This window comes from Callorhinchus milii, unplaced genomic scaffold, assembly GCF_018977255.1.
Source record: "Callorhinchus milii isolate IMCB2004 unplaced genomic scaffold, IMCB_Cmil_1.0 Scaffold3, whole genome shotgun sequence".
In the NCBI taxonomy this organism is placed as follows: domain Eukaryota; kingdom Metazoa; phylum Chordata; class Chondrichthyes; order Chimaeriformes; family Callorhinchidae; genus Callorhinchus; species Callorhinchus milii.
Window position 1 is genome coordinate 86,159,616 of NW_024704744.1, and position 25,576 is coordinate 86,185,191.

The 25,576-nt window shown below is 40.6% G+C and overlaps 1 protein-coding gene across 6 annotated transcripts in view; it reads left to right on the plus strand.

Annotated features, from left to right (window-relative positions):
- The window catches only part of LOC103178003 (transcriptional-regulating factor 1), a 120,661-nt gene that overhangs the window by 85,247 nt on the left and 9,838 nt on the right, over positions 1 to 25,576 (plus strand). For 5 of the 6 annotated variants that reach the window (XM_007892464.2, XM_007892460.2, XM_007892466.2 and 2 more), the window contains 9 exons: positions 2,256 to 2,302; positions 7,050 to 7,194; positions 16,124 to 16,345; positions 18,335 to 18,704; positions 19,799 to 19,859; positions 20,512 to 20,651; positions 21,168 to 21,271; positions 23,321 to 23,396; positions 23,837 to 23,925. In XM_007892464.2, the coding sequence (XP_007890655.2) occupies positions 2,256 to 2,302; positions 7,050 to 7,194; positions 16,124 to 16,345; positions 18,335 to 18,704; positions 19,799 to 19,859; positions 20,512 to 20,651; positions 21,168 to 21,271; positions 23,321 to 23,396; positions 23,837 to 23,925 (1,254 nt within the window). The remainder of the gene's footprint in view (positions 1 to 2,255; positions 2,303 to 7,049; positions 7,195 to 16,123; positions 16,346 to 18,334; positions 18,705 to 19,798; positions 19,860 to 20,511; positions 20,652 to 21,167; positions 21,272 to 23,320; positions 23,397 to 23,836; positions 23,926 to 25,576) is intronic. The other variant, XM_007892467.2, reaches the window with a different exon arrangement.

A 25,576-nucleotide genomic window follows, 5' to 3' on the forward strand; every position in this document is an offset into this window, starting at 1 on the left:
CAGCAGTGCCCTGGAGTATTGTGGGCCTCCTGACTCAGGAACTGGACTATTGAGAGCATCATAGATTCCAACATCCCAATGTCAAGCATGTCACCTTGAATCCAGCTCAGCTCTAGAGATCCTGTTTTCACTCGCTCAACTCTCCAGTTGAAGAGATGTTTACCCAACTAGAGTATCTTTGCTTGGTTAAAATCTAGATTCCTACTAGCCAGCAGTCAAACGGCACGAGTCAGAGAACAAGTGCGTGATTCAGCAATGTGGATGTCAGCATTGAAAATTTTGTCAGAGGGAGGGGTGGAGAGGAGTAGAGTCTTCCTCCAGCACACCTGGCTATTTCACTTCTGATACATGAGGAAATGATGAATTTAAACCACAGCTTAGATCCCATTATGCTTCTGACAATGAGCTACCACCGATTGTTTCCATTCGCTTGCAATAATTTTGCTGCAACCGTTCAGCGCGATTGTGGTTGCCTGTTAAATAAATGGACCACTCTGGTTGTCTGCTTCGTTTTAAACAAGCGAAGGATCACAAAGAAAAGTTAACTCAGAGTAAACACGTGTGAGGTCTCGCCTGCTTGCTTGAGCCACTGGAGCAAATCCAGAAACCAGAATTATATAATTTACTTAACAAAACACTCGTCAAAAAATACCAGGATCTCAGGGATGGGTGATTTTGAGGAATCTATGGATTCAGCGGTGGTTATAAGCTACTTGGAACCTTTGCTGCTGAAGTGATGGAATTTTTTGATGACTAGGCTTTTGATGTTCACCATGTCCTCTGCGGTGCATGTCTGTGTCATGGCAATTTTGAGACCAAGCTTTCGTGTAGAGAAGAATTGCTGCTTTGTGATCCTTTGTGTATGTTTGTTATTTTTCATTACTGACAGCGAAATCCAAATGCTAAAGTTAATTGTTAAACAACAACAAGATTATATTTGTATAGCGCCTTTCACGTTGGGAGGACGTCCCAAATGTTGCAAATTGCAAAACTATCCACATAAGTGGTAGATTGCCAAATGTGCCATGTAACAAAGTTCAGATTTTTTTGTGAATTGAATTCTTCTTTATTCAACTGTTCTTGTTATTATAGAGCATGTATTGAGGGATTATACTCTTGGTTCAGAATGTCTGAGAAAATTACTAAAACCACTGATTTGTGTAGTTTTTTTTGTTTGTTTGGTTACACACAAATGTCGAAGGTAAAACACAGGAGAGTCTTAAGAAGTGTGTGTGTCTGATTTAGAACTGTTCTCAATTTGCTGTTTGCTGGATATTCAGTGTGGATCTATGTTATAGCAATTTTAACACAATCGTTAGGGTAGAAAAAATATCCTACCCTGGTTCCTAGTTTTCTTTAAAGTGGAGGCATAATATGATGCATTTCAACCGTAATATGGGGAAGGGAAACTGGGCTAAAACTGTAAATGAGAGCAAACTTAAACCAGAAATCATATGCCTCATAATTCCCTAAACTTCCACCTCATCTTAATCTATAAAGGCCTTGAAATTTAAGGCCTTGCAAAATTGTTAAACTCAGTCTTTAGTTTGGAAGCCAGTTTTCTGCAGTTCCTAAAAATAATTCCTAAATACACACATATATACACACACACACACACGATTGAATTTAATTTTCTGCAATTCTATGTGCCCTTAACCAACGGGACCATTTTATCTTAAAACTCTAAGACTAGGTGGAATTTTGGGCTATAATTGTCCACGAGTATTTTATTCTCCTCCTCCCCATACTTCTTATAGGGTCTAATTTGCAAGATCGGGTTACCCGTGTATAAGGAAAGAGGGAATTGCAAGGGTCCTTAATATGTATTAACAAACAATGAAAAAAGGAAAACAAAAACAGAAGTCACTGGGAACACTCAGCAGGTCAGGCAGCATCTATGGAGAAAGGAAAGTGAGTCAGTGTTTCGGGTCCATGACCCTTCGTCAGAGTGTTCCCAGCGACTTCCGTTTTTGTTTTTAGATTTCCAGCATCTGCAGTATTTTGTGTTTTGTTTAATGAAAAGAGGATACTGGGAGAGTTCGGAGATGAGGAAAAGTTTAATGTCTGCTACTCACAAGAGAAGAGTGCACTGGGAAGGGAAAGGAGGGAAGATTCTTCAGTTCACTTTTTAAATCATAAAATCAATTGAAAAATAATTCATCACATGCATCAAATATCAGTGCTTGGAAGGTTGCATGATTTGGAACATTAATCACTGAAGGAGTATTGCAAAGATTTGTTAATTTTTCTTCCAGGTGTCTTTAGCTGACATGAGGCCAGGTGAATTGTCTATGGAATTCAGGTAAGCAATGGATTTTACCCCAGTATTTAAGCCAAATAGTGATAAAAGGATATTGCACATTTCACATTTTATTGAAAGTTGTAGTGACTATTTCTAGGTGAATGTGGCAGGCAATTTGGCACAACAATGTACCACAAATGGCCTGTGATTGTTGGTCAGGAGATTGGGAGAAACTCCCTTCTCTTTTTGCCGTGTGATCTTTAAAATCCAGATGAACAGACAGACTGGACCTTGATTTTAATGTCTCATCCGAAGGACATCACCTGCAACAATGGATCGCTCCCTCACCACTGCACTGGAATATCAGCTTCGACTGTAAACTCACCAAGGCCTCATATGGAGTCCTGTAGCTCAGTGGTTAGAGCACTCGCTTTGCAAGTGAGAGACCTGAGTTCAATTCCAGTCAGGGCGAAACCTTGGGCAAGTTTCCTTACTCCACACGTCTAATAATAATCCCTCCAAAAACCAAAAACAATAATAAATTGATCATTTTCAATCTACGACTGTTTGTGGGACATTGCTGTGCGCAGTTGGCTGTCACGTTCGCCCACAAATATACAGTCAATTCACTTTACAGTGTGTTCTGTGAAGCGCTTTGGGAAGTCCTCCCGACATGAAAAGCGCTATATCAAATGCAAGGATTATTATTATTATTATTTATATGGGTTTGTTAGGGATCAGCTGCATTATTGCAGTACGTATATCGGTAAAACTGAAGACAAATGTGTGGTTTCTGAATCGTGTAGAAGAATGCTAGAAGTCAGTTTACTAAACAGGCTGTTTCCCAATGAAATGTGGTGGTCAAAAAGAAATGTTTCTGTCTGTTGTGAAATGCATTGGATTCTTACGTGAAAACATGAAGAGGTCCGTGTTTAATTGTGGATCTAATTTCGATTGAAGTGAAGTGGCTATCTTATACAGTTCTTTCATAGAAACATAGAAATTTGGGTTTATAAATCCCAGAACAATTTGTCTTCTCAATAGCAATAGTAGCTGATTTTTTTTAAAAAAATTCTGGTTTCCAAAAATGCTGCGAAATCAAAATATCACAGAAACTGGAGAATCTTTAGCAAATGGCAGTGCTATCCTGCTTCATGGGGCACAAATTCTGACACCATCTGAGGAACATAAGTGTAATCTTATGTTCCTCAACACCTTTATGTAATTTGGAAGCTACTTGGTGGCATTTTACAGGAGCTATAGATTTAGAATTAATTGTAAAAAGGTTAGGAAATTAATTCACTATAAAAGGATTTTACCCATCCAGCTGTAGAGATGGATTAACTGCATATTGCAACCTTGAGCAGCAGTTTGTTCATTACAGAACGTTTGCCAAAGCAGGTTCAATTTTAATATATTTTAAAAGATTAATGTATCATACAATAAATGTTTGTATGTTTTTTGTGCCCCATGAAGCAGGATAGCACTACCGTTTTGCGTGGTTTTTGAAGACTCGTTTTTCGTTTTTATTGGTGGTCCAAGTAACTCTGGTAAACATCCACTCACGGTGCTAAAATGGAGTCCTGTAGCTCAGTGGATAGAGCACTCGCTTTGCAAGTGAGAGACCTGAGTTCAATTCCAGAAAGGGCGAAACCTTGGGCAAGTTTCCTTACTCCACACGCCTAATAATAATCCCTCCAAAAACCAAAAACAATAATAAATTGGTCATTTTCAATCTACGACTGTTTGTGGGACATTGCTGTGCGCAATTGGCTGCCGCGTTCACCCACAATTATACAGTCAATTCACTTTACAGTGTATTCTGTGAAGCGCTTTCGGACGTCCTCCCGACGTGAAAATTCAAATTCAAGGATTATTATTATTAAAATGGCATCTTACTCCTTCCAGAAGAATGGATTCCTTCCACAACTGCTGTTTCTTCCATATTGCACAACAGCAGATTTTTTTTTAATGTTTGAGCAGAAATGGCAAATGCCAACCTCTAACATTTAGCTAGAGCACTCTTTTAAAAAGAAAAATCTTTATATTTGCTATAGTGCTTTTCGCATCAGGAGGAAGTCTCAAAGCATTTCACAGAACTGTGTATTTTGTAGGTGAATGTGGCTACCAGTTTCCACAGAGCAACATCCCACAAACAGCCATGAAGTGGATGATCAGTTCTATCTGGGGAATTGTTGGCCAGAAAACCGAGAGAAACTCTTTTCAAATAACGTAATGGGATCTTTAGCAGCCAACTGAACAGGCATACATACAGGGCCTTGTTTAAAGTCTCTCAGACAAAGCAGAATTCGCCCAGCACTGCATTGGAGTGTCAGCCCAGCTTCAGAACAGGAGAAAGCTTGGAAGTTATCGCCTGTCAAGCCCACTCTTTCGTGGACAGCTCACAACCTAATCTATCGTGGCCTTGACCCACTCTGTCCAATGATCCAAACATAAAATGTTTAGTTGTAAGAATTAGGCACAGTTTGTCTTTGTCCCCAGCCACTAACGAGCCCAAATATTTGTATTAATAGTATGATGTTCATTCCTTGGAATTTGACTTTGTTCTTTGTGCCAGAATCTTTACGGGACTGTTTTTTTTTGGGGGGGGAAAGAAATCTTTTTTCCATCTGCTCCAGCTGTTGCTGCATAGATGTGCAATTTGGGATTTGCTCATGCTTTCCAGAGAGAATCCAGCACTGCCCTGGACCCACGCCTTTCAATCAAACTAACTCATCTGTAGGCCCTTAAACCCCACCTGTTATCTTCTGCTACGATGACCATTCCTCAGACTGCATTGAACCTCGGGTTGGATATTGAACCTGATTCAACTGTTCATGACTTCAAACAGTTGTCAGATGCAAGATCACGTGCTATATTCAGTGACCGTTTCCATTTTATTATTTCACTCTGCAGAGTATGCTTTCAACTTTCCAGTTTTCTGTATTTGTTTTCCTTCATTGTATTTTCTGAAATATCTTGTTTTTTTCAGTTAATAGAGCTTGTATGACTCTTAGCCTCCAAAACAAATCTTTCCTCTCTCTCCCCCCCCTCCCTTGTCCGTCCAATTAAAAGCAGTTATTAGTGCTTTTCACTGTGGAGTTTGTAAACTGTTTAAGGCTCTAAAGATACGTTTCGTCACCAGTACTTGCGGCTGCCAATATGTTGTTTGTGTCGGTCACCTGAGAAACAGGATGATCTTCCTCTAATCCTCTATTACTAGGGAGGGGGAGGGAGAAATAACAGCAAAATCCTACTCCATTGTGATTGCTATTTGTCAGGCATGCATAGGAAAGGATGGGAAGGAAGATTAAGCAAAATTATCTTGGATCCCTGCTTCCTGGCAACTGTTGTGCAATCTGATCGTCAAAAGCGCAAAAGATCTCAATGTACTTTTTTTGGTCTCCATTTATCCCCTTCTCTGCTCTCCTTGGTCAATCAACCATCCCCCAGAGAAGACCCTTTTCCACTGAGGTGTGTGAGAGTGGGCTGGGGCAACATTCTCCAAGGGAATGGAGCTTGCCCTTCACGTGACCTGGTGATGCCTTGGCTCCTGGACCCGTTGCAGATCCACAACCTACACAAACATTTATCTTTCTGTAGTGAGCACTTCAGAATCTGCTGCCCCAGCTTTGTTTCTCTTACTGAAGGTGGATTATCAAAAGAAGTAACCATTTGTTTCTAGAATGTCTATATATCTGTTGATAGAGAAGCTCTTTTTAGGTTTGTCACTTTCTAGTAATCAATAAAACCATGGGTATTTATGATTCCCATCTCTACCTGACACATTTGAGTGAAACTGCCTGCAAGGAAATACTTTAAAATCTTAATTTATCCAAGGTGGTGATGGAGAGGATTAGTGTTTTTTTTACCAGCTTTAAGTTCTTCCTTTGGGACAATCACTGTAAGCAAAGCCATTACAAACATCAGTTTTCTACTTGTACCTGAACAAAATATCACTGATAAAACAACTCCCTTATAAAACTGCTCCCTTCAGTGGTAAATTCCCATTGGAGCCTATCACGAAGACACTCTCTGGATCGCTGTAGCAGGAAAGTCAGAGAGAGGACTCAAAGCCACGTAATCTCCTCCTACAGCATCCCCAGTGTTCAGATGGAGAGAATTAGTGTCAAGTTTGATCACACTCTCACCCTCCAGTTCTATGCACCGAATCTCCAGAAGGGTTTCCCAGCTGGAATGAGAGATCACCGAACATCCTTGCTTTGATCGACCTCTGTCCCAAAATGTACATTTCTCATTACAGCATTGCAACCTTGTTCTTATTCTTGTACTTTCCTTTGAGGAAGGTGGTCCCAAATCAAACAGCGAACATCTTTAAATAATTTCCTTCCACAATTTGTGTATGTGTGTTGTGACTGCCCCCCATTTTCTTATTCAGAGAGGTTTTAACCTTTATTTCGGACCTGTCATCTCATACTCTCCCCTCAATAGCACTGCTTTGAGAGACTACCTTGAGATCTGTAAGGAAGAACTACTCGACGGAGCAAGCAACATTATTCACCAAAGCGATTCATTTTAGTGTGTGTGGTGTTAATGTGTGTGTGGGAGGGGGGTGAGTGGGAGGGTGATATTGTGTGTGTGTTTTATTTACGTTTATTTGATTTAAAATTCTTAGATTGAGTCTTAACTTTAAAGCTTTTTTTAAAGCTTTCTCAAACTTGAGATTGAATTTAAGTATTTTACAAGATTCTGCAGTAATACATTTCTTGTTTTAAGTTTTAAGACTGTGTTATTCACCGAATTAATTGAATTATTAACCTATGGCACCTTGTGTCTCCACAAACAGCGGACAAGGCAGGGGTGCTTTTCAGGAGAGAGCAGACGTCAAGAGCAGACTGACATGTACAATCTGCCACAAAGAATTTAAGAGCCTGCCCGCCCTCAATGGTCATATGAGGTCTCATGGAGGTCAAAAGGCTTCTCCTAAACAGGTTAGTGGACAGATGCAATTGTTCTTTTTGTACCTACAGAAAACTCAGATTCTTTTGTCGCTTACTTGTGCAAACGATTGCTTGCTGCTTGCTTCTGGCTTTGGTATATTTGCCATTTGGAGAAGGGGAAAGGTGTCACAGTTTGTGTATTTAGTAATGCGGGCAGCACTACCACACAGGCAGAGGGTTGAGAGTTCAGGTCCTATCTTACCTTTCTTACCTTTCTTTGATGACCCTGTTTACACCAATTCAGTAATATCGGTTTCTTTGTTGACTTCTGTAGTTGGAATGTGGTCGATAAAGGTCTTTTTTAAAAAAAAAGTACACGAGTTAAACGTGTATTCATTTGTGTTAACGAATCATGAAATCTTGCTCAATTCTTGAATCTCTTGCCAGCCGAAGTATTTGTGGAGCCTGAGAACCCATCAGTCACTGTTTGCCACAGAATAAAATAAATGCCATTTAGGTTTCATAACTGCTTGCTATGATACTTTGAAATTGTGTCAAACCATGTGTTTTTTTCCCCCCCTCTCCTGGAAGTGGTGACTTACACAGAGTTTCAGATCTCCAGTATTTTGCCCAAGCGATCATTCTTGGTGTGCGAGGCTGACTAGTATCTTTTTTTGGGGTTGTGGAGATCATCACAGCTGACCTGATATTCAGCTCACTTGATGCCCACGCACATTTTTCCTGTAGGAGTCACCAAATTGAACAAGGAGCAGAAATACTGGCATTGAGGAGACTGAGGCCAATTGTATTGTCCCAACTGCTGCGCATTTGAGATTATCTAACTGGGCACAGATCAAGGATTGAACCTGTGACCCTTCTTCTGTGTATTATTCAGTGTTGTAGTGTACAAATTGTTAACTAGTAGTTTAGAGATGGAGTAGGGGAGATGCAATCTTGCCCAAGATTCTAATACAGCTTTGGGGTGTTTATAACAATGGATGGTGGAGGAGGTGCTGAGCAATGGCACCTCCTAGTGACCGTGTCAGAGCATCGGGAACAGATAATCACCAAGTCATTGCAATGCAAAAGGGAGGATGTAAGTAGGGTTTTTAAAAAAAAGAGGTTCATACATTTACAAAGTAAGAGTTCCCCAAATTTCTTGATAATGGAATCAAAATGTGATATTTACAATATGGTGTTACCCAGTCAAGTGCTTTTGACACGTCTACCCGATGTGAAAGGTCCTATATAAATATATTATTTTTATTATATAAATAATAATCTTTGCTTTATTATGGCGCCTTATCATGCCGTCAAGACATCTCAAAGTGCTTCATAGGATATACTGTAAAGTGTATTTTGTGAGCAAAACATGGCAGCGAATTTGTGAACAGCAATGACCCACAAGTAGCCATGGAGTGATTGACCAGTTTTATTTAGAGGATTTATTGGCCCACATGTACTTCTGGTTGCATTGAAATATGTTGACATAATACACACGTGGTTACCAGTGGGATTCAGTGGCTACAAATTGCATTTTTATATAGTGCCTTTCACGTCATGAGGACGTGAGATCATTTGCAATTTCTGGGTTGCAAATATTTTGCATTTGACACCCAGGATCTTACAGGGACTTCAAGCACCCTTGTCATCACATCAATTTAATCCAATGAACAGGTCCCCAACAATAACCTAATGAAGGCGACCTTGAGAGGCTGAGAAATTCAAGACCTGCTGTTAATCCCATTCTTTTGCAATAGGAACAGGAGGAACGATTCTGCAGCAACAAAGAGATTGTTAACTCAGAACGAAAGGGTTTGCCAATGTAGGGAGGGAAGATTTGCTCTAAAGCGTGTATGTGGCAGGGAAACATTCTCAGAATTGGAGTGAGGCAGGTGAGGTGGTAGTTTGAGAATTACCGGGAAGGTTGGTACAGTCCAGTACGTTGGATTCGTAGAGAATCCAAACTATTTTCCCATTGCAGCATCAAGCTGTTTCTCCAGAGAAACAGCTTAATGCTGCAATGGGAAAATAGTTTGGTTGAAATTCAGGAACAATGAAGTTAAACAGCTTTCTATGTCTGGACCTTGCTTGTGGTCTTGAGATGATACACAAAATGGCTGAAATGAAAACATGAAACCTCTTGGGACAGAGGTTCTACACCCTACAACCCTGCTTTCCATTACAACCAGTTGTGTGGCTACAAATTGGACTGCGTATACAGAACCACAGCCTGCAAAACACTTCAAGTTTAAAAAGTTTGAGTAAGTTTTAATAACCAGAGGGAGGATTATTCAATAAGGTTACAATTGCATCCAGAATCGTTGAAAAGAAAGCTGGAACCAATAAATAATTGATTTATTCAGTCTTTTGCAATCACTGGAAACTGCATTTAAGTTAAACCATTGGGTACGTATTGTCAGTTTTGCATTGGACCACAAGATGGAGTACCGTATTGGCAATGGTGTTGAATATTGCTTTAAGACTTAATTGGCAATTGGACTTTGGAAGTGTAAGGTTTAAATAAGGAACTACTGAATCGAAACTGTGTTCTGGATTGACAAACATTACAAATGGAACTCTCCGTTTTGAGTTTAGAAGCCTGAAAATTCTCATGGCCTTAGCTTTAAGACCGCAGTCTGAAAAACTAGATCGTGCAAACATTTTGGAAAATTCTTCAATTTGGTCTTAATTTGACATGTTTTCTGCTGTTATTAAAATGTTCTTAAAATGAACCATATGCTGCCAAATTAAGAGTAAATTGAAAAAAAATTCAAGATGTTGCATCATTTTAAATGTTAGGACAATGGTCTTCAAGCAATGGCTATGAAAACCACAGACTGGTTCTGTTACAGAATGACCACTGGATCTTGGATTGACATTGAAAGGCATTTGACGAATAACCAGAGTCATTTTCGTAAACCCTGAGGTAGTATTTTCACTGCTGCAAGCCGGAAATTGCAGCTTGTATTTGTGATTTAACACCTTGCATATACACCTTCCATCATAGAGTAATGATGGAGCTAATTACACGGCAGAAATTCACTGCAGTCCAATCCAGCTAATTGAGCAGCATTCAAAGCAGTGCTTTGGACTCCATCCCGCAGTCCCTTCGCCTTGCTCCCTCCCTTGCCTCCTTCAAGGCAGTCTAGAGACCCTCTGTTCAACCACGCCTTTGGCTACCCTCTTATTCATGCCCTCCCTGTCCTCTGCCCCTCCAATCCCAACCCACTGCTCGGGTCCATATTTCTGACTAGTCAGCGGCTTGGGATGTACTTCCAACTTGAAAGGCACTGTACCAATGTAATTTGTTGTTGTTGTTGCTCAGTCAGACTGCAGCTTTAAAGTACATTGAGAAATGGAGTTTGGTTAACATTTCAGAGCTACAGTTAAAAACATACCTTTTTGAATGGCTTCCTTGGTGGTGCTCTGCAGTATGCTGGAAGAACCCATGTTCAGTTGCCTCCTTGACAAGCTTTTCCTGTTGAGCACACCGCTTGGAGAGGCTCTGCGAGGGAAGGGCAGGTGCCTCTGAGGGATGGGCAGGTGTCTCCCAGGGAAAGAGGAAAGATTGGAAATGGTCTTTTCTGTTCACCTACTGGCAGTTGTATCAAAGGAGTATTGTTTGGTCTCAGACCAGACTGCTGCTCCACCCTCAGCCGCAAGAATTAAATGACTCAGCGGATCTGTGTGAGTAGGACAGGGAGGGAAAGAAAGATAGGAAAGAGAAAAAGAGGATTAAACATAAAGGAAGACATTTCAGTTGCTCTGGTATGAAAGATGGCATCGTCAGAGCAGATGGGGCAGAGCTGGAGGAATTGGGAAAAGGGAATGGAGTCTTTACAGGAGTCGGGGTGGGAGGAAGTGTCCTTCAGAAAAAGAGGATTGTCTGCCCTCATTATGCTCATTCCGCAAAAAAACTGTTTTTAACTGTAGCTCTGAAATGTTAAGCTAACCTCTATTTCTTGTGTTTTTTGGACTCCTCTCAATGGAAAAGGCTTATCAAAATCAAGGGAGTGTGAGGGCTGACTTCTTTCACACATTTGCATAAACTCATAGAGTGTGTTTTAGCAAACTTGTTAAGAATATAAGAATTTGCTGTGCGAAAGAAGACCAAGGACCATCCAGTTCGCCTTCCACCATTTTGGCAGTCGCATGCGCATGTCTTATCCCAAGATACTATTTCCTAACAGAAATCTTATCTAATTTGTTCTTGATAGAATCAACACTTCCTGTTTCTAGTGTCTCCCAAGGGAGCCTGTTCCTTAGCTTTACTACACTGAAGTTGTGTTTCCTCAGTGTTAGGTTCAACAGCAAAGGCTGATTTTGTAAAAGAACTTGTGATTTTCTAGCCTGTATAATGTTGAATCATGTCAAAACATGTCACAGTAACGGTTCTTTGTTGTGACTTGTTTTTTTAATATGCAAATACTGCAGTCATTGGCGCGTGTCAAAGTCCAAAGTACATTCCTGTTCAATGTATTTGGAGGGTGTTGGCCAGAATATCAAGAGAAACTCCCTTCTCTTTTTTCTAGAGGGAATCGTCACTATATTTTAATTTTATTTATTTGAATTTAATTTAAATCTAATTGTTGACACATTTGTGAGTCTTTGTGTGGCTCAGGATGCCAAGACAATCGAGCTCACACAGCCGGGTGAAAATTAACTTTTCAAACTTTATATATCATGTAGCAAGTCCACCATCACAAGCTTCAGAAGGACCTGTTCTTCAGTGACTAGTCTTTATTATCATGTAGCCCGCATACGAGTTGTACATTACTCAGGACATCACATCAGCACAAAACCTTCCTTTGAGCAACATAATCTGGAGTCGTATAGAACTCAGTTGATACAAGTACCCAGCATTTATAGCTCTTTAAGAATCTTCAAATGGTTCAATAACCTGCAGCACATGTTCAGAGCAAATGCCTTTGCACCAATGTACTTCAGATTTCAGAGTCTGTTCTGACTGCTTGGTGGAAATTTTAGAATCCCGTTTTTAACCAGCAGAGGTTAAAAAGAGTCTGTTCCTTGTACTTTGACACATTGTGATGTGATTAGCAGCTCAATTGTGTTCAGTTTCTGGTGCATTGGCTCTCACATGAAGTCTTTGTCCAAATCTTTCCCACCATACCGATCGCCATTTAGCTGATATTAAAGCATTTCTGGCAAACCATCCCTTCATTGTATGGAAATAACCACAGAATGTTGAAAGGTCTGCTGTTATGCATTCTAGGTTAATACATCAGGACATCAGATACATGCACGTCTCTCGTTGTACTATGCGGCACATTATTAAATATTATGCGCTATTGCCAAATCAGAATACACACCTTTTCCCTCGACAAATACAGGGAGTGACACTGTTTATTCCATAACAAAGTGCTTCTGTCTCTATTCCCGGAAAGAATACTCAATTCTGTTACATTTATCCTTTCTTGGATGTGGAGTTACCCTGGCCAATTTGTAGATTGTTGAATATTTTATATGATTCTTTCTCAAATTGATAGCCAATTTTTGTTCCTTTACATTGTTCATATTTTTGTAAATCCTTGGCAGATAGGCTAATTCTTACAGGAATATGCAAATATCGGACATTATTTTAGCAAGGTGAATTGTTATTTAAAAAAACTAACCGCAAAGGCTATCTTATTATATGACTGATTACAATAAGAATATAACAAATAAGCATAATCGTACAAAATCATAATTCCCAATCTTACAAGTTTTCTTCTTTTCCTGGAGTTCTGCAATAACGATTTGGTTTCTGAAAAATTCAGTCACTAGTTGTTGTAACATAACATGGTCAAGCATGGTTCACATATAACACATCATAATTAACTATATTAAAAACAAAAATCCACAAATCTGGAAACAGAAGGGTTAATTCCCTCTGAGCAGCTTCATAAATCGATTCAATTCTTAAATGTCAGGAACTACCCAGACGTACTCTGCCTAGTAATGTATAATAACATTGATTGTCTTTTGTCAGGCATCATTTCGCCTGGTGTAATTTGAATCGGAATCTTCAGGAAGTTCCTCCTCTTTCTCAAGTACTTGAATTGCAACTGGTACTGATTGATCCTGTTTGTGTAAACAGGCAATGTCTGGTTTGAGTGGGATTACAGCTGAAACAGTTAGTTCCTGGACCTCTCCGCGGCGTTCGACACAGTCGATCACGCCATCCTCCTCCACCGCCTTTCCTCCGTCATCTACCTCAGTGGGACCGCACTCGCCTGGTCCTACCTCACAAACCCCCAGTAGTACATCTGCACAAACAGCTTCTCCTCCCGCTCTCATCCGGTTACCTGATCGACTTCAAGATCCTCACCCTTGTCTTCAAATCCCTGCACTCCTCTGCACCCCCCTACCTCTCTGACCTCTTTCCTCAAAACAATGCCCGTTGCCTTCGTTCCTCTGGGTCTGGCCTCCTCCTTGTCCTCCGCTCCACCCTCGGTGGCCGTGCCTTCAGCCACTATGCCCCGAGGCTCTGGAAATCCCTTCCCCACTCCCTTCGTCTCGCTCCTTCTCTTCCTATTTTCAGATCTCTGCTTAAGACCTTTCTTTTCGACCGCGCCTTTGGTCACCTTCCTCCCCCTTCCCCTGGCTCGGCCCTGGGATCAGTTACTGTGAAGCACTCTGAGACGCCGTCCGGCGTGGAGGGCGCTATATAAATCCAAGTTGTTGTTGTTGTGCTCACAGTCGGTCTGGGAGGTATCTCCCCTACTATTGTGGTCCCCTATGTTCCTGACCACTCCCACCAATTCAAGCCTCCTTTATGCCCCTACTACTCTACCTCACCATTGGTTGTTGAGCTTTCAACCATTTTGCTCCGCTCTCTGGAACTCTTTCCAAAATCTCTCTGCCTTGTCGTTTAATAATAATAATAATAATAATCCTTGCATTTGATATAGCGCTTTTCACGTCGGGAGGACGTCCCAAAGCGCTTCACAGAACACACTGTAAAGTGAATTGACTGTATATTTGTGGGTGAACGGGGCAGCCAATTGCGCACAGCAATGTCCCACAAACAGTCGTAGATTGAAAATGACCAATTTATTATTGTTTTGTTTTTTTGGAGGGATTATTATTAGGCGTGTGGAGTAAGGAAACTTGCCCAAGGTTTCGCCCTCTGCCTGGAATTGAACTCAGGTCTCTCGCTCGCAAAGCGAGTGCTCTAACCACTGAGCTACAGGACTCCAGTTTGCCTCTTCTTTCAAAAACAATCTCTTTGACTGTGCCTTCAGTTACCTTTCCCCCTACCTTTCCTTTCTCTCTCCCAGCTCGGGCTTCCACTCAATCTTTGTAAAACATTTTGAGACATTCTCCCAACGTGAATGTTGTTTTATCACTGGACTAACTGTTGGCTATGTTTGAACATAGATATAAACATAATGGTACATTAAAAAAACCTGTGTTTTTCCACTGCAGTTTCTATAATCTTCTGCATGCACTGCTTTTTCCTTAATTTGGTTAGGTTTCATTTTAAATTCATGCTAGGGCTTATTCATAGTAAATTAGAATACTCCAGAAATAAAAAGTAAATTGCGCATGGAAACCAGGAAGGCTGCCTCACAATATAGTTTTTTTGTGAAACCAAGAAAGAATTTGCATTTCTATCCAGTTGAAACATCTTGAAAAACTTCACAGGTAATCACTGACAAGTGTAGTAACCATTTTTGTAGGCATACTCAGTAATCAAACAGTCATAATAATAATCCTTGCTTTTGATATAGTGCTTTTCATGTCTTCTAGACTTCTCAAAGTGTTTCACAGAATATACTGTAAAGTGAATTGTCTGTGTATTTTTGTGGGCGAAATGCAGCAGCAGTGTCCCACAAACAGTCGTGATTGAGTGACCAAATTATTATTGTTTTTTTTGAGGGATTATCCCCGGAAAATCAATCTGCCAAACGACTAACAACTGGATTCCTACTTACTGCTAGATAAACAGAGGTGTGTGGAGTGAGGAAACTCGCCCCACATTTCGCCCTGCTGGGAATCTAACCTAGGTGTCTGGCTTGCCAGGCAAGTGCTCTAGAGTGTTGCTAATCATGAAGTTAATGACCATTAATGACCATGGAGTCCTGCAGCTCAGTGGTTGGAGCACTCGCTTTGCAAGTCAGACACATGGGTTCAATTCCAGGCAGGGCGAAACCTTGGGCAAGTTTCCTTACTCCACACGCCTAATAATATTCCCTCCAAAACAAAACAATAATAAATTGGTCATTTTCAGTTTATTCTGTGAAGCACTTTGAGAAGACGTGAAAAGCGCTATATTAAATGCAAGGTTTATTATATTATTATTTTACTTGGAGGAATGTTGGCCAGGACACCAGGAGAAACTCCTTTCTCTTTTTGAATAATGTCACAGGGATCTTTTGGCGTCCTCTTGAGCAGTCAGATGGGATCTTGATATAAATATAATAATCATGCATTTAATATAGTCTCTCTTCACATTGTCTAGCTGTCTCAAAGCACTTCACATGATTTTTACTGTGAGGTACAGTAACTGTGTATTTGTAAGCAAATTAGTTTAATATCTCATCCAAAAGTCAGCACCTCTGACAATGAAGCACTCTCCCAGTACTGCAATGGTGTGGCAGCCAACACAATGAGCTCAAGTTCTGACGTGTGCTTGAACCTACAACCTTCTGACCCAGAGACTAGACTGCTACCATCTGAACCAAGCTGACTTGTTATAGATAACTTGTATGCCAGATACTAAACTGGTTATGCAAAGTGTATTTGATTGAGATGCTTCATCTTTTATGTAAGCATTTTTACTTGTTTTGATTTTTTATTAAAAAAATCACAATGTTGAGTAGTTGGAATTCTATTAAGTGCATGTGTTACAGCTGCAGTTTGGATCTGCGGGTACATCACTCTCTTTAGACCCCGTGCAGGTCTGTTTGAGATGTGTTGCTTTAGACAGGACCCCTCTGTAACTGAGGCTGAAAGCCTTTGGTTGTCTGTACAGGATGAAGGAGAGAAGCAGCCAAAAGAGGTGGATCACCTCATGCCCATCATCATGCCTGTCTCTGTGCCTGTAAAGCTTCTGCCTGCTGAACCCAGCAAGCAGGTCACCACTGCCAAGGACAAGCCTGCCAACTCTGTGTCCGATGACGAGATGCCAGTCCTCACGAAGATGACTGATTCTCCACCACACTCTCCCAAAGTGGCCCGTCCCTGCTCGTCCTCTGTGAGTGCTGCCATTCCTGCTACTAACCCTGCCAATGGTTGCTTTGTTTGTTTGAAACCCTTTGCTTGCTGGTGGAAAGACGTCATTGGCTTATTCTGCAGATAATCAGACCAGGCTGTTGCAAAATACTAACTGAATTGAATTATCTCATGAGTTGGGTCTGCCAGCTCAGATTCTCAGTATATTCCAAATTGCCTATTGTTCATCAATAAATAATGGGGTTTCCAATGAAAACAAAATGCATTGGCTATCACTCAAAATAGTTTAAAGGTTCCTCCGTATCCTGCGTAAGCCCGTAACTGCTACAGCTGCAAATGTGTTCTAGATTGTTGATGATTTTTTGAGGTTCTAGACCAGAGTGCCCTGGATGCAAAGGGTTGGTGTGCCAAATCAATGACTTCACCTTTCTTCTCATTGTGTTTTGCTTTTACCTGCATGCTGTTGCCTTTCTGTCCTTGCTATATGAAAATTAATTCTACCTGCTCTTATATTGTAACTTGATTGTGACTTGGTTTCTTGACAGATGTCTCTTCAGTTCTCATATTGTCGGAAAAGTAATGGGGAACAGTAAAATCTCAAATTACCTTTCAATTCTGTGTGTTTTAATGACAACCGTAAGCACTGGCTACATTGTCGGTACGACAGTGTTAGTGCTGTACATTCCTCCATGAGCTAGCCTAACAATCGCAGTAAGAGTATTCTTCCTATCTTCACTCATTTCTTGAAATGCACCTCAAGGAACATGTTTGGTGATGTTTAAACATTGTGATTTTCTTCATAATGCTCACTCTTCATTCATCACAGTCTTTGTCTGTTATCAGAATTTTCATCTGATGTCTTTTCTGTCTGGATACATTCCATTTCGATGTAAAGCTCAGGAACTCTGCTCTATCGTAATGGAAAATCAAGCAATAATGAACAATCCAAGTCTTTCATGTAGAACTCAACACAATATTTTCAGATGTATACCAATGCAATCATTTACTACAGCTTTTCACCAAAAGTTTGCTTTTTAGTATGGAAAAACAAAGCAATATTTTCTCCCTAACGATGACATTCTCCATTTTTTCCTTATATTTTTTCTCTTCCTCCTTTTCCCGGTTTCTTCGCTTCTTCTCATCTTTTATCTACCTTTCTCCTGTCCCTGTACCATACCTTCTTCTCTATTCCTTCCCCTTCTCCACCAACCCTCTTCCTTCGCGTGTCCTATCTCGTGTTATCTGCCTCTCTGTTCAGCTCCCCAGTTTTCTCTGTTCCTTCCTTTCCTCTATCAATCTTCCTCTCCTCTGCCTCCTCAACTCATTTTCTCCCAGAATCTCAAGACTGTGAGATTATACTCATTCTGCCCCACCTTCTACAAGTTTTTAAATCTAAGTTTATGTCACAACGAACTCTTCAACCAGATTTCTGAACTAAAAAGCAAAAGTTTCTGGGGATTGATCTCCAGTATCTCACCAGATGTGGAGGGGAGCGGGAGAGGATGGATTTAACCAGATTTAACACATCCTAATATTGCCGTTAAACTATCCTAAAAGATGAAATATTAGCATTCCCCCCACCACAACAAGTTATGAATTTAAAGAGATGCTGAGATTTGTGATTGTTCTTATTGCAGCTATGAAGGTTTGAAGCTTGCTGTTTTTGCAGTCTGTAGTTTCTTTTTTTTTTACGTGTATGTAATCTTCCCGTCTCCGTTTTCTCCCATGAATTATCGAGAATTATCCCATAATGATCTGAGCCTACCCGTTGCTATTGAAAGGTAACACAAGAATTGGCTGTTACCTTATTTAATGGAGCATTAATACGACGGGGCTTTCAGATTCTTTGCTGCGGGTGACTGCTTTTACGAATGACATTATTTTAGCAGTATGCACTCGATTGGCAAAAATTTAAATTTACGTTTGGCATTTGTCGTGTTCAGAACGTTTTATATTGTATTTACTAAAAAAAATGTAGAATCACTAATTGAACCCGTGAACTTACTCTTAGGAAATTATCCGAAAATGCCAGCCTACTGGTGTGCAGTCAGAAGACGGCTTGAAATCTCAACAAGAGAAGAAAAAATATCGACATAGGCCTGAACCTCTCTTCATCCCCCCGCCTTCCTTCAACCTTGCTGCCTCGTATCCAGGCGCTACTCTTTACCAAAGTCAGCTTCGTTCACCAAGAATAATGGGAGATCACCTGCTGGACAGGACACAAGAGCTCCCTCCCTACACACCCCCTCCGATGTTAAGTCCAGTCAGACAAGGCTCTGGCCTCTTCAGCAGTGTCATTTCATCCTCACACAGTGGCACATATCAAGTGCTGCCAATCACACCTTTGACACCAACTCCACGTGTCCTGTTTGGTCGAGCTAGTAAGTAGTTTATACCCAGCGCTGCCGACTATGCGTTTCCATCGATGTATCCTGTGTTCACGTCATATAGACTAAATGTAGCTTAGGCTTTTGATTTGGTTTCATTTTGCTGTTTATAGGCCATTTCATATTGGGTCATACAATAGTCTTGAGTGAAATAAGCAGACAGTTCTCTCCCAGTTTTGTCCTGTGTGTGTGTATATAATATATATTTTAGCTCTAGTGCTAGAACAACATAGGATAACTTTTTTCTCCTCCCCCGCCCTCCTATTGATTATTTTATATTTATATATTAATTAAATATTTCTCTCTGTGGTGAAACACATAGGCATCACTTAACAAGTCATCTTTATGGCCCAACGCAAGCAATCGCTGTGTGGAGAATTAATTCTAATCCTTACTCTTTTTGCATTCAGTTACTGGGAAGGTGATGGCACCATAGGATCAGGTTGTAGTTCATCTTGGGTGTGTATCTGTGCTGCTGAATTCTGGATACCAAGTGACCAAGCATATGCAGCAGTGTAAATACTGTAGATCTGGTTGCTTACCCACAACAGCTGAATTAACCAATATCTCTATATCAAGCCGCTCAAGGTCACATTTTTGCCCCCCCACCCACAATTTCCCACCTTGCTTGAGTTCCTGCCTTGTTTCACATTTTCCTATGTGAAAGGTGCTATGTAAGTACAATTTGTAGTTGCGTACAGTCAAGAAAATGTTGGTGGGTCTCCTGCAAGCCCATCCAAGTACTGATTTCTTTCAGCTTTCTAGATAGAAATATTTTCTTTTTGTGTGCGATCAACACAAACTTAAAAGACTGAAGTCTCATTGCACAATTTATTAGAGTCTCAATATGTTGTCAAATAACAAATTAATGTAGAAGAGGATGTATTTTTGGTTTTTCAATAAAACAAGTGGAAATATTTAAAACTAGTCCATTTGGTAGCTTTTCCACCACAACAACAACAACTTGCATTTATACAATGTATTTCACAGGGATTTAGTGTCTCAGAATGCTTTTAATGGAAAAGCTATACCTAAATGGAAGCTGATTAAAAAAAAATCATCTTATTACTACTTTGTTATGGTTGCAGAAAGTATAGATGCATCGATAATAACTTCTGGACCCGGAGAACAGACTGTTGACATAGAACCGTAAGTGCTTGTTCCATCTATTGTTTCAAGCTGCCATGTGGCATTGCTCATTGGCGTGTGGGCTCTGGGATCTGTATATGAACCCTGGGTTAGTGTCAGCTGAACGAGTTGTGTGGTAATTGGAGCCTAACCGAGAACACAGCCTAACATGTTTACATGGCAGCGTATCCTTTGTCATATACGCAAACATTGTTTAGGAAATGAGAGAATGCCACGCAATGTTTGTTAACACTTATTGTGATTGAAAAGATCACTGGCGTTACCAAACATCCCATGTTGCACTTACAGTTGGATAATGATGAGAGTGATTGGAAGATGTTAGTCATAACGACACAGTACTTTGTGCAGTTTACAATCCTGGTTTAGTGAAGCCTTAATTTGTGCAATTCTTGAAAAATAATCAGTTTCCAAATTAAGACTGAATTTAAGAATTTTCCACCGCTTTGGCCTTACTTCCAAAGACTAGGGGAAATTTCAGGCCTCCGAGATTTTTCGAAGACTGAATGTTTTTATACTTTATATGCGTGAAAGATTTGAAAAATATCGACCAGTAGCATTTGTGTGATCAATGGTCTCAAAGGTGTTCGTTCTTCTGTAAATGCCTCAGTTGTTTAATTAGTGCTCGATGAAACTGATGTCTTCGTTCTTTAAGGCGAATCAACATGGGACCCCGATTTCAAGCTGCCATCCCAGTGCTACGAGACAGGTCATTGGTCACTAAGGACATCTCTAAAGCTGACTTGGTATGGAAACCATGGCGCCAATTGGAGAACCTGGAAGTGGAACAAAGAGGTACCGTGCCTTTTCACAGTGAAGTGAGTTTTGGTCCTTAATGGATGGCATGGAAAAAGGCCAATATCCTGTTCAAATGCACTCCCAACAACAACAAACACTTGCATTTATACCGCACCCTTCACGTGGGGAAGCATCTCGGAGGTATCTGACAACGAACCAAGGGGAGGAGGGAGGAGATGACTGTAAACACGATCAAAAAGGAAGATCTTTAGGTGGATTTGAAGGTGGGGAGGGCGGGGGCACGGTGGAGAGTCCAGAGTTTCGGGGGCATAGTGACTGAAGGCACAGCCACCGATGGTGGAGCCGAGGGGACGAGGGACAAACAGGAGGCTGGAGCCAGCCGAGTGGAGATAGCGGATCGGTAGGGAGGTGAGAGGGAATGAACTCTTTCCACAGATTATGCGAATGGAACCACTGGCTGTGATAAAAGAGTTATATACTGCTCAAAAGTTTTCTCCATCCATTTACAGGTTAGGTTTCAAGGACATATTTTGTATTTTATATTTTCTTTAGTGGAAGACCTGCTGAACATGGCTTGCTCTAGTGTGCTTCCTGGTGGTGGGACAAATCGTGAACTTGCCCTACATTGCCTCTCTGAGGCAAATGGTAACATTCTGGTAAGTACAGTGAAGTTACATTTACAGGAAACGAGGCCAACTTCCAGTTCATTGCAAAGACTTCCTGTTTGCCACACAACTTGAAAAAACAGGAAGGTACTCGACCTGATGGGATTCACAATAGAACTGCATTTTAATCGAATACACACGATAATGTATTATCATTACATTGTCTTCTCCTCTCCCCTCACTTTCCACCTCCCATTAAAAGTGACTTGGATAGTGAGCTGTTATTTCTGTTAGGTACGGGTATCAAGGGATATTGGGCAGCGGTAATTGGAGTTGAAGCCATGATCAGCCACGATCTTAAAGAATGGTGGATCAGGCTGGAGGGGCTGAAAAGCCTACTCCTGCTTTTATGAGTTGCTCTGATTACTGAAATGTGGCAAATGAAAGTGTCTCTTCAGATCATTTGGTCTCATCACCACGGGTAATTCTCCTGAATTCACATTTTAAGTTGTAAAGGAGGTTCCTTGGTGTCCAGCTCCAAGAAATGACATAAAGTTAGCTACCCTGACACTGAATGCACGTGTATTGCATTCCATATGTAAAACAAGATGACAAAAGGAGTGGTTGAGAACAACATTCAACAAAAATGCTTTTTATAATCTATTGCCATGGAAGAAATCACTGCATGTTCTCAGACTGAGCAAATGGACAAAAAGTGAGGTAGCAAAAGGGGATTTTACACAAAGTAAAACTTATTCCACGTGTTTTACTGTTTCAGTTAGGAATTATATCTGTTCCAGCTATCTGGATTTTCTCCCAAGACTATTGAACCTGATTCCTGGACCCAAACTCTTGTTTTGGATCAAGAGTTGGAATTCTCAGCTCACATTGTTTCTTACAGCAAACTCACTGCGTAACTGCTGCATTGTATAGACTGACTCAGCAGATTAAGCTGTAAATAGATGGGAGAAGAAACGTGGAGCACTCCAAAGGACAACGTAAAGAAAGAAACTAAAAGATTTCTGATCATCAGAACTCTCGGTTCGAATTACTGCCTTAAATTTATTGCCATCTGTTGGGTATGTGTGTGTATATATTTTATATAATATATAAAATTTATATGCACAATACAAAATTGGAATCTCTATATTTAGATTACAAAAGTACGACAAACATCCTTGCTTTTGTGCTTGCTTTCTCTCTCTTTCCCTCATGCATACACACACGACAGTTGGTACCTCTACTTCCGGTTTCAATATTGGTTGGTTTCAATACATTTTTAAATTTTATGCTTATTTTGTGTATAGTGTTCCTGGCTGCAAAAGAGACTGTGATGTGGGTAATGCAGGATGGTAAGATGCATGTAAATGAAGTTAGTTGTACCAGTTGTACTTTGCCACATCTTCCTCCCATCAGACAACCAAAACACAGTCAATGTGCTGCTGGGAAATAAACCGACCTACTGCGTATTGTGATGTGAAGTACAAGAGAACCAGGATACCATTTAGAATGGCGGAAAAAATAGATGTAATCTCTTCTAGAGATGGCATCCTGGCAGTGCCCTTCGAGGGGTTTAAAACATAAAACAAAAAACAATGATAAATTGGTCATTTTCAATCTACGACTGTTTGTGGGACATTGCTGTGCGCAATTGGCTGCCGCGTTCGCCCACAAATATACAGTCAATTCACTTTACACTGTGATCTGTGAAGCGCTTTGGGACGTACACCCGACGTGAAAAGCGCTATATCAAATGCAAGGATTATTATTATTTATAATAATAATATATAATCCTTGCATTTGATATAGCGTCGTTGTATGTCTTTGAGGTGCCTTGAAGCGCTTCACAGATTATACTGTGAAGTAAATTGACTCTATATTCTGTGGGAGCCAAATGGCTGAAACGTGGCAGCCAATTGCGCACAGCAGCGTTCCACAAACAGTCGTGGATTGAGTGACCAATTTTTTTTAAGGAATTATTATTTCTGGTGGTAGTAATGAAGGTGATCACTGTTCCGAGGCTGATTGTTATAGCTTTCACACACTTTGTCAAAAGGCTGAATAAATACTATGTTTGAATCAATCTTTCTCTCCCTTTAGATGGCTCTGGAGATTTTGTTGATGAAGAAGATTATTCGACCCAAATCTCATTCGTTAACAGATTACCACTACGCGGGTAGGTAGAGTCCACCTCAACTACTCATTGATAATCATAATAATCCTTGTATTTAATATAGCACCTTACCACGTCTTTGAGACGTCTCAAAGCTCTTCACAGAATATACTGTAAAGTGAATTTAGTGAATATTTGTGGGCGAAACGCGGCAGCCAATTGCACACAACAGTGTCCCACAAACAGTAGTGGATTGAGTGACCAATTTATTTTTGTTTATTTAATGTAACATTGGGTTCAGATTGTAGGATTCCTGATGTTGCACTGTTTTGAGTTGAAACTGTTATTACCATTTCTTTATCTTTGGAGGTTTTTTTTGTGGTGGGGGGAACTTTTATTTCAATCACTGTAACTTATGGTGAAAAAACTCAAGGAAAGTGGACAAAACTCTGTGGCTCTGTCTTGTTCAATGTTTGTGTTCTACCACGGCCTCCTTTTCTTAGGCTCTGACAAGTGGACAGTAACGGAGAGGAAACTATTTAACAAAGCCCTGATCGCACACACCAAGGACTTCTTCCTGGTTCAGAAAATGGTAAGAAAACTTCACCAGCTGGTTCTTTTTGTGCTGCTTTTGAAGGAGTTCACTATGTCCGAGGAACACAATGGTCTTATCCTCTTGTATTTGTTACACAAATGCAACCTTATATTCAATTTGGGAGAGAAAGAATATTGGACTGACTGGTCTGTTTTTGAGGCTGGGTGTGGAATTTGAAGCTGGGAGAAGTTTATATAAACATTGTGCCCAGGGTGCTGTATGTAATCCTCAATGAAGGGGACTTGGATTCAAGCTCACTGAAGGGGAAGGTCAGACTCAGACAGGTCAGATTCAATTGCAAATCTGTGTGTAAAATAATTATGTGGAATAGAGTACCCACAGAGAGGTGACGGAGGCAGATTGTTGTCAGTTCAAATAGGAAACCAGATACGCGTTTAGAAAATGATTCAATTGAGGAGGATAACAGTAATCCTTGCAATTGATATAGATCCTTATCACGTCTTCTAGACGTCTCAAAGCGCTTCACAGAATATACTGTAAAGTGAATTGACTACATATTTTGTGGGCGAAATGTGGCATCCAATTGCGCACAGCAGTGTCCCACAAACAGTCGTGGATTGAGTGACCAATTATTTATTTTTTTGAAGGGATTATTACCACTGGAAAAGCTAAAAACCGGGTTCCTACTTACTGGTAGTTAAAGAGGCGTGTGGAGTAAGGAAACTTGCCCAAAGTTTCGCCCCACCGAGAATCGAACCCAAGTTTCTTGCTTGCGAGGCGAGTGCTCTAACCACTGAGCTACAGGACTCCACTACAGGTTAAGAATTAGAATAGGATTTTTTTTAACATTAGGACTGGCCAGATGGACCACTATGCACTTTTTTGGTCCTGTATAATGCTGTGTTTCTAACTAATGTACCAGGTTTGACAAGCTATGTATCGTCAAGGGAGGCCCGTGGGTCAGCCTAGTAGCTCATGCTATTACTTATTACAGAGGTGGGGTATGAGTTTACAGCTCCTGTTCTCCTTTATAAGCTCACAGTCTGACCTTATGTTATCATAAGGTCACATGAGAAGTACAGATGAAGAAGAATCTTCATCCAGTTTCAGTGCCTTGGGACGTCCACCCGACGTGAAAGGCGAGTTATAAATGCAGAATAGCCACCCTACAGTCTTGCAATCTTTCTTATGAAAATGAGTCCGGCATCCTGATTTCTACCATACTTCCTTGCAGTCTTCTATGGAAAGGTAGGAAAAAGATTGGAGGAGTGGGATCTGAGGTTTCTCTCCTGAACCCAGGTTTGGAAGTTCAGTGAGAGAGTGCTGGCTGGGGTGAATGCTTGGAAAGGAGATTGCAATACAGAAAATTAAGAGAGGAAAGGATGGATCATTCATGCATTGGAATGTGAGTGCGAAAATGTGAATTGAATACAGCATTGAGAAGAAATCTGAGACCCGAAATATCATGATCTCAGCTTAAAGGTCATTATCTTATCAATTAAAAGCGTACAGCATTTTGGAAGATTTTTAAACTGGAGTCTGAAGCAGTTTTTCTCCAGCTCTTGAAGAGAATTTTGAGAATGGAATTGGGCATTCGTACTGAATGCATTAACCTGGAAAGCTTAAATTGACGCTGTGGAGAAGATGGTTTATATTGTTTTCCGGGTTCTATAGAGTTGTCAAGCAT